At 36.5% G+C, this 9,878-nt stretch overlaps 1 protein-coding gene across 1 annotated transcript; it reads right to left on the bottom strand.

The window, feature by feature from the left end:
• Positions 1–1,278: 1,278 nt before the first annotated feature.
• Positions 1,279–5,917, bottom strand: LOC113314291. Its single transcript, XM_026563080.1, has 2 exons — positions 3,994–5,917; positions 1,279–3,834 (listed from the first exon to the last, which is right to left on the bottom strand). Exon 2 carries the CDS (start codon positions 3,466–3,468, stop codon positions 2,848–2,850), a length of 621 nt encoding a protein of 206 aa, XP_026418865.1. The 5' UTR covers positions 3,469–3,834; positions 3,994–5,917; the 3' UTR covers positions 1,279–2,847.
• Positions 5,918–9,878: the final 3,961 nt, after the last annotated feature.

The raw sequence follows: 9,878 nt of genomic DNA, 5'->3' as shown, positions 1-9,878 counted from the left end.
GGCTGTGTTTGATACCATGGAAAGACGAAAGAGTTTCTATGGAATTCTAATGACACATTCCAGCAAGGAAACTTGATCGCTTCTGTGATCGAGTACTGATAATTATCCATATTGAGGCCCCATGATTTTGTAATTATCGATTGAAAATCTTATCATCTAATTATAATTCAGTTATGCAACCTTTTGTCAACATAGTTTAGTCATTAGTGGCTTACCTAACTAATGATCTGTAAAATGGGTACAACATGAAACACTAATGAACGCGGCCCTAACCATGAGTTATTTGAGCTGATTTTAGTTTTTAATAATCTTTTTGCATTGAACTGGTAAGCTCAAAAAGAGATTCTAAAACAAAACAAAACAAAATTAAGAGTTCAGCATTGTAATACTCATACTTTTTAAGCATGCCTGCATAACAAAATGCTTAGATAGCTTTATCGAATTTCCATTAGAGTTATGTTGCATATCGTATTAGCAAAAGATTCTCATTAGCTTTTTAGTTTTAAAATGAAAAGCAATAAAGGTGATTCGTAATTTATCAGCTCTAAAGCTTCATCAAAAGAAAGATTTTAAAAAGCTAATTCCCGACAATTTGAGATGATTGTAAAACTAAAATACTCAAAAAGAAAAGAAAGTAAAAAAAAATGGTCCGCGAGTTATAATCCCACAGGTGTCATCATCCTTCCACAAAGAACCCATCAAAACAAAAGTAACACAAAAACCTCATCAAAACAAAATTAACACAAAAACCCAAAATTTAAATGTTGGTTTCATCAAATTTATGATGAAACCAACATTTAAATTTGGGTTTTTGTATCAATTTTTAAAAATTTGGGGTTTTTATATCAATTTTGTTTACGATGAAGTTTTAATGGATCCCAACATTTGAGTGGGATTTTTGTACCACAAGTTTGGTCACCTTGGGTTTTTATGACTAATTTTGAAAAAAAACAATTATATATAAATAAAGGAATGAAGAAACAAAATTAGACACTATGTTATTTGGCTTATTGATAAGCCGGCCTTGCTTCGCTCTTGCATGCTACTAAGTTACCGTTTTTTTTTTTTTTTTTTTTTGGAGAATTCATGTGTTTTCTCGATTAAGGCAAGGCATGGATCGGTACCTAGGAGTAAAACGCTAAAATTTTATGATGCAACTGTTTTCGTTCAGATCTCACCATGACTAAATCCATGGAAACCTTATTCACATTCTTTTTTCTCGGTTACATTCAGTAGGTAGTAGCCTTTGACATTTTCATAACTGGGAACCGAATATCATTGGTACGTCGGCATCTATAGTCATAGAAAAGTCTGTATTTCTTATTATTCAGAGGAAAATAAAGATGGCTATATATAGTCGTACAAGAACTAGAAAGTAGGATCATAACAACCATGACTCAGTAGTGGTGCTACTGGTAACCTAACAGAAAGAATAAATCAACCAACTACACCCTGAAAAATAAGGTTTATAACTGCTAAAGACTCGACTACTCAACAACTTCAACATTTCCTCCCTTAAACTGAAACCTGGAACTCAATTTAGCACAGATTCTGAATGCATTCCCATCAGACCTCTAAGCCTTACAAAGCATTCAACTTCAGTGGCTTCTGCATTATATATGTAATTCGATCTTGACTGGGACAATGAACTAGCTTGATAACTCCATCATTTGTGAGATCACAAAGAAAATGAAATCTGACATTTATATGCTTGCAACGACCATGTATAACTGGATTTTTCGACAAAGCAATGGTTGAACTGTTATCACAAGAGAATAATTGTATGCTCACCACTTTGTGCTTGATTCAAATACTCCAAAATACTTCGTAACCAGACTGCTTGTGTTGCAGTTGAAGCAGCTGCAACAAATTCTGCTTCAGTTGTTGACAGTGTAACTATGACATGCTTCTTTGATAACCAAGACACAACACCAGAACTCGTTAAAAAAACATAACCTGATGTGCTCTTGCGGTCATCTACATCACTTGCATAATCACTGTCCGTGTAACTCTCCAGCTTCTCATCTCCTCCCTTTCAGTAGAGAATCCCAAAATCGAGTGTTCCTTTCAAATAATGTAACACCCTTTTTGCTGCATTATAGTGAAGTTATGTAGGGCAGTCCATGAATCTGCTCAAGCGAATTACCACGAACACGATGTCAAGCCTTGTTGTTGTTAAGTACATGAGACTCCCAATCAGTTGTTTGTATTGACAGATATCCACCCTTACTCCATTCTCATCCTTGTTGAGTTAAGAACCTGGAACAATTGGGTTATGGACTGAATTACAACCAGTCATACCAAACTTCTCTTGTATTTCTTCAGTATACTTCTTTTGACAGATGAAATACCCACCAGTTTTCCGCATTACTTCTATACCAAGTAAATAACTCATTCTTCTAAGGTCTTTCCTGTCAAACTCTTGCATCATAGAGTTCTTAAACTCATCAAACAGCTTCTCATCATTGCCAGTGAATATAAGATCATCAACACAAATACATACAATGAAAATTGTACCTGCCTCTCCCACTTTGATAAAGAGTGTGTGTTCATAAGGGCACCTCAGAAATCCTTCTTTAGCAAAGTAAGACTCAATGCGACTGTACCAAGCTCGTGGAGCTTGTTTTAATCCATATAGAGCCTTCTTCAACTTGTATACCTTATATTCTGCTCATTGTATTTTGTAACCATGTGGATGAGCAACAAACACTTCTTCACTGAGTTCACCATGAAGGAAGGCATACTTGACATCAAGTTGGTATATACTCCATTCCTTTTGAGCAGCAAGAGAGATAACCAGTCGAACTGTCTCTAATCAAGCTACTGGTGCAAATACCTCAGTGTAATCTACACCATACTCTTGAGTGTATCCCTTTGCCACCGATCGAGATTTAAGATTTTCAACTTCACCATGTTCATTGAGTTTTGTCTTATAGAACCATTCACCCCGACCTTCTTTGCACCATCAGGTAGATTAGTTAATTCCCTAGTATTGTTCTTCTCAATCGCTGCAATTTCAGCATCCATTGTTGTCCTCCATGATGCGCTTCTCACATCATCTTCAAAGTGAACAGGATCTGTTGAGGTGGCCATCATTGCAAGGAATGATGCATCTTCTTTTTTCTCTGATAGCCCCTCTCCACTTGTGTAGTCTTTCATCCATGCAGGCTGTCTTCTTTCTCGTCTTTGAGCAATTGGGGATGGAGAACTATCATTGGAGATTGAAACATCACTGCTTGAGATGGTTTCAGGTGTAGTATCAGCAGGTTGATTTACTACGGCAGCAGATTGATCAAGGACTTCAATTGTCGCATCTCCATTAGCTGAAACAACTGTGTCATCTTCTTCTTCCCATTCTAGATCAACAAGAGTAGATTTCTCAAACTCTTTATCCCACTGTAAGCTACTATCTTCTTCAAATACAACATCTCGACTCACTATTATCCTTTGCGAGATGGGTTCATACATTCGATAAGCCTTTGATTCTTCACTGACTCCGAGAAGTACACATTTCACATAATTGTTGTTAAGTTTGGTGCGCCTACTGTCAGGTACATGAACATGTGAGATGCAGCCGAAAACTCTAAAGTGATGACTGATGGTTTAACACCACTCCAAGCTTCTTCGGGAGTCTTGTTCTTCACGGCAAGTGTTGGACTTCTATTCAGCACATGAATTTCCCAGTTTACAGCTTCTGCCCAAAAGGTATTTGGAATGTGTTTCTCCACAAGGAAGCTATGAAACATATTCATGATAGTTCGATTCTTCCTCTTTGCAAAACCGTCTTGTTGTGGAGTGTATGCAGTTGTCAACTGTCTTTGTATGCCATTGTCGCTGCAAAAGTTATCAATGCGAAGAACTTTAATAAACATGCATTTTTCTTTCTCAACACGACTCTTAAACAGTTTAAAAGTATCAAATGCTTCTGACTTTTGCACAAGAAAGTATATCCATGTCTTTCGACTAAAATCATCAAAGAATGTAATGATGTACCTCTTTCCATCGTTGGACATAGGTTTGATAGGCCCGCATATATCAACATGGATGAGTTGCATAACTGGAGTTGCTCTTCATGTGGTTTCAGCTGGGATGGTAATCTGTGTTGCTTACCAAGTAAACACATTTAACACACCCTTGTCATGGCTCCATGTAAAGGAAATCCATTCACCAATCCCTTTTGTTGAAGTGTTCTCATCCCTTTGAGATTCAAGTGACCATTCGACGATGCCACATCTGAGGTATATCTTCAGTAATAGAGAAACACATCTGCTCCTTTCGTCTTACGTTTGCAAATAGTTTGAACATCTGATTAGTAGACACTGTAATCTCTGAGATCAAACCCCCCTGTGGATGATATATATCGCACCTTCCTCTTTCAATAACAATTCTCAAGCCCTTAGCAAGCTGTCCAATGCTCAAAAGATTGTTTGTTAAATATGGAACATAGAGCACGCATGGGACAACTTGAGATATACCATTCACCATCATTAAAACACTCCCTTTTCCCTTCACCTGCATCTTCGAATTGTCACCCAGCTTCACTGTCTCTCTGAAATTCTCATCCATGGTTGAGAACATCTCTCTTTTGCCACACATATGGTTGTTGCAGCCGGAGTCGAGATACCACAGACATACTTCATCATGTTATTTCACTTCTTCATCTGTATAGGACATCAACAACATCTCTTCTCATGTTTCCACATAGTGTGCTTTCTCTTCAGGTTTGTTTGGACATTCATACTGAAAGTGTCCAAGTTTGTGACACCCAAAATACTCGATTGTAGACTTATCGAAGTTGTAACTCCCACTTCCACTGCCTCATCCTCGAAATCCACCACGTCCTCTTCCTCTTGAAGATTCACCATATGTAACTTTCAAGGCTTGTTCCTCAACATGAGCATTGATGCGTTGTTCATGAACCAGTAGATTGCTTTGAAGCTCATCAATTGAAAGAGTGCTAAGATCTTTTGATTCCTCAATTGAACAAACCACATAAGAAAAGTTAGGAGTCATTGATCTTAATATTTTCTCAACAACATCTTCTTCGCTCACCTTTCCTGCAAGACAGTTCGATCAATAGCCTGAAACAAGTAATTCTTCGCCTTCAAATCTTTTAGCTTTGCATAATTGATTTCCTTCAATCGTGCTTCTGTTTTTTTCCCTCCCGTTGCTACAGTTGGAATCCCTTCTTCCACGATACCCCAATATCCTTTTAATCTAAGAAAGTTCTCCATCAACATAGACCCATGATCATAAAACCATCAAACTTTGAAATTGATGGTTGAACAAAGTTGCTCTTTGTTGCCATTCTCTCAATTCCTCACTCAAATCACTCTCTGCAAAGTATTTTTACTCAAATAACCCACTGAAAAGATGTTGTTTCTCACACACAAGAGAAAGACTGTTGTTTTCTCGCACACCAGCTCGAGTTGGCTCTCGATACCAAATCTAGAGACCAGAAAGTATAAGAAAAGTCAGTATTTCTTATTATTCATAGGAAAACAAAGATGGCTATATATAGCCGTACAAGAACTATAAAGTAGGATCATAACAACCATGACTTAGTAGTGATGCTACTGGTAACCTAACAGAAAGAATAAATCAACCAATTACACCCTGAAAAATAGGGTTTATTACTGCTAAGACTTGACTACTCAACTACTTCAACACGTAAGGGATTTACTTCAAGTATACGATGCCAGATAAATTTTCTTTATCCCCTATTATACTCAAAGGAATGGATATGACGAAAACACTAACAAAACGTTGATCCGGATACTCAAACGAACAGTACATGATAACCCCAGAACATGCCACTACACCATATTTGCAAATTAGGAACTAAAATTAGTGACGGAAATGTGATCGTTACTAATTCGCTACCAAAAAATTCAGTTTTAATAACAGCCTGTATTCAGTTTACGAATTTAGAGATTATTAGTAATGGCCTATATCATGTTACTATTAACAACTGCTAGGAAAAAATCATGCCAAACGCGTATGTCCAGGGAACGCTTATTCCTATCATTCCACCCAAATTTTGTAACTGAAAAGAAACTTCGGAGATTAATCAACCCTTTTATCACTTGGGTAGCATTTTTTCCCCATTCCCAATCTGTACTTAAGCATTTCCAACCACAAATTCAGCCTCTAATCTTCTCTACTCCTTTTACTTTGTTTAGTCTATCCAGATCTAGAAACTGCTCTGAAGAAATCTTTGCTGCCATTAATTCTAAGTCTATTAATAATTAGGTTACATCTCTGTAAGATAATAGTTAGGTTATATCCTGATAATTAGGTTTTGATTTAAATGGCTTTCATTTATTTTGCTGCAGCTGGGATTTTAGGTCATATTTCTTTTGTGTTACTGCAACAACTTTGCTAATCATAATAAATCAGGTATTATTCTTTTTTTGCCTTAGTTTTATTCGTTGGGTTTTTTTTTAGGTCAGTTGGTTGTAACAGAGATTTAGGTTTTTCAATTATTTTCGATTTTGATTGAATTTCAGTGAGTATGAAACTAAGAAATCAAGATAATATTTAAACCTAAACCCAAACCCAATCCCAAACTCAAACTCTCTATAGTTTTTTTTTTCTTATTTAGTTTGTGCTTGAATTAGTTCTTTCAAAAATAAAAATGGATAGTACTTTGTTGTGATTTTTGATTCAATTAAATATGGTTGGTACTTTCGATTCAGATAAAACTTGACACTTGATAGAAACCACAAAACTAAGTCACATGATCACAAGAACTTAACTACGACCAACTCTTCCTGTCAGACAAAACTTCCTATATTCTCTAAGTTTTTCCACTATACAGTAGTAAAACATGTTGGTCCTTCTCTATAAATAATCAAGATAAACCCAAAAGCAATCACTTTTATGGAATGGATGTAAAACATTTAATGTTGTGTACATATACTGATAGTCAAAACTGTTGATTTTTTGTACAGATATGTGTACAGATATTGCCTAAATTTTAACATATATATATCATCGTTTTTAGTTATTACAATATAGGCTAATAGAACATGTCATCTATGGTTGATAAGGGTTGGATCAAATGTGCTCGTAATTCTGTTCAATACGTAGAAGGTGTAAGTTCATTCATAGAGTTTATCCGTAAAAATGGTGGTGGCAAAACGATGTTCTCATATCCTTGTAACAGTTATAAGAATGGTAAAGGACATATGTCTCTAAGTGAAATTGATTATCATTTGCTCAAGATTGGTATTCAGTTGACGTATACAACATGGCGTTTTCACGGGAAAAAGTCACATAAAGATAAACCTAGAAGTGATAATATAGGAATTGCAGTTGATAATGTAGGAAATTCATCTAGGAATGTTGAAGGTTTTACTGACAATGTTGATCCCACTTGCAGTGTAGATGAGAATGTTGGCGTACGCAGTAGGTTCACAATGATGCTGGAACTAGTAGCAGTAAGAAAAAAAGAGAGTTTTATGAGCGTGCTAAAGAACCATTATATCATTCATGTCCTAATGAAAAGACACCATTCTATGCTGCCATTAAATTGAATAACATAAAGACCCAATATGGATTTTCTGACAATGGTGTCACTGCACTCTTAAAATTGTTTAAGGAGTTTCTTCCTGATGGAAATACACTGCCATTTAAGTTCCATGATGTCAAAAAGTTGATACAAGAACTAGGGATGGACATGGATTATATAACTATGATGCATGAGTCAACGACTGTATTTTATACTGGAAGGATCATGCATCATTGGTGAAGTGTCATGTGTGTCAAGAACCTAGGTATGAGAAGGTCTTTAATAATGAGAGGAAGCTTACGCAAGTTGCTCACATGACATTAAGACATTTTCCGATGATAAAAAGCTGCAAAGGTTCTATAATATACCGTGGATAGAAGAGCAACGTATTGACATTACAGAGCACAATTAGATGAAAATTTTACACTCTCATCCGGTCAATTCTTCAACCTGGAGATACGCAGATAATTTTTCACCGGAATTTTCCAAGAAACCAAGGAATGTAACATTAAGGATATGAACTGATGGCATCGACATGAATGGGTGTTTCAGTCCTAGTCACAACTGTTGCCCTGTAATTATTTCTTCATACAACCTGCCTCCTTCGATGTGCATGAAACGAGAGTTCGCAATGTTATGTTTGCTCATGTCAGCCTCAAGAGCACCAGGTAAAGATATCGATGCATACTTGCAACCACTGATAGAGGAGTTGATGCAGTTATGGAATGAAGGTGTTATCACGTACGACTCTTTCACTAAAACTGAGTTTTTGATGAAAACAAGCTTATTATGGGTTATTCATGATTTTATGGCATTAATGACTTTAGATGGATGTGGCGCTCATCATTACTATGCTTGTCCAACTTGTGGAGAATGAACTGTTTCTGAATATCTTCCATTCCGTAAGAAGATTTGTTATATGGGACACTGAAGATGGATGCCAGCAAAACATAAGTATCGAGATGATAAAACCAATTTCCCTAGAGGGTAGAACACGGTTTAACACCATGGCCACTGACATGGTTGCGGGTTCAAGATATTGTAGCTAATATCAGAACCAAGATTGGTAGGAGAAAATAACCATCAGTAGCAAGTCGACTGAAACGTAAAAGAAGACCTGAAGGAGAAAATGAAGATGATACTGATGTAGAAGCTGAGGTTCATGGCCACTCATTATTTTCTTGAAGATCTATTCTTCATGATCTTTCGAATTGGAGATCAAATCCGGTGCGACATGTTATAAATGTTATGCATACAAAGAAGAACATAACTAAGCATCTTCTTAACACGATCACGGTGGAAGCTAGGGATTTAAATGGGTTCGGGTCCTCCCGGGTATCACTAGACCCATACCCAGACCCTACTTATAAAATTCAGGTCCGGTTCTTAAATTTGTGAACCCAGAACCGGACCCGTTCAAAGTCCCGGGTACCCGTTGGGTATTAAAAAAAGTATAAAAAAAATCTTAAAAACTTAATTTCTTTCTCTTTTTAACTTGAATCTAAATTATTTTTATATAAAAAAAATCAAAGCCGAAACTAGCAAAGTGCGTATAATTTTGCTAAAAAGATTAATAAAAGGATGAATAACCGGGTACCCGACGGGTATTACCCGTTTGGACCTGTTAACATTCTGGTCCAATCGGGTAATTACCCTCGGGTCCTAAGTTATCAATGGGCCCAACTTTAGGACCCATAACCGGACCTGAATTTACCGGGTCCGGGTCCGGGTCCGGGTAATGGGTACCTATTGACAGCCCTAGAAGCAAGTCAAAGGATAGTCCTAATGAACATAGAGATACGGAAGCAATGGGTGTTAAAAATAAGCTATGGCTGAAAGTTGATGATGTGACTGGTAAAACGACAATGAAAGATGTTGGTTTTGCAATGACGAAAAAAAATAAAAACTTGCAACTTCGTACTATTTTGAAGAACTTAAAGGCGCCATCTGGTTTCTGTTCCAATCTCCGGAATAACATTAGCATTGATCCTCCTGAGCTAAAGAACTTCAAGTCTCATGATTACCATATCTTTATGCAACATTTGTTTCCGTTACTAGTTCACGCATCGCCTTCACTACCTAAAGATCTGCGAATTTCTCTTCTTTAGATAAGTTTTTTTTTCAAAATTTTGCGCGTGAAGGTTATCAACAGAAAACAACTTTTAAAAACAAAAGTTATTCTAGTGGAAGCAATCTGTGTACTGGAAAAATATTTTCCTCCTTTCTTCTTTATTATATAAGTATTCACCTAATGGTTCATCTAGCTGACGAAACTTTGATCTGCGCTCCTATCAGATTTAGATGGATGTATCCCTTTGAGAGGTAATTACCAGAACTTACTTTGTTGTTTAATGTGTATCTTGAG

This window comes from Papaver somniferum, chromosome 9 (assembly GCF_003573695.1).
Source record: "Papaver somniferum cultivar HN1 chromosome 9, ASM357369v1, whole genome shotgun sequence".
In the NCBI taxonomy this organism is placed as follows: Eukaryota; Viridiplantae; Streptophyta; class Magnoliopsida; order Ranunculales; family Papaveraceae; genus Papaver; species Papaver somniferum.
The sequence above is the reverse complement of the archived record's forward strand: the minus strand, read 5'-3'. Positions and strand labels throughout refer to the sequence as shown.

Coding starts and splice junctions, on each gene's coding strand:
- LOC113314291 (XM_026563080.1), bottom strand. CDS start 3,468: ATGTATGAACCCATCTCGCAAAGGATAATAGTGAGTCGAGATGTTGTA.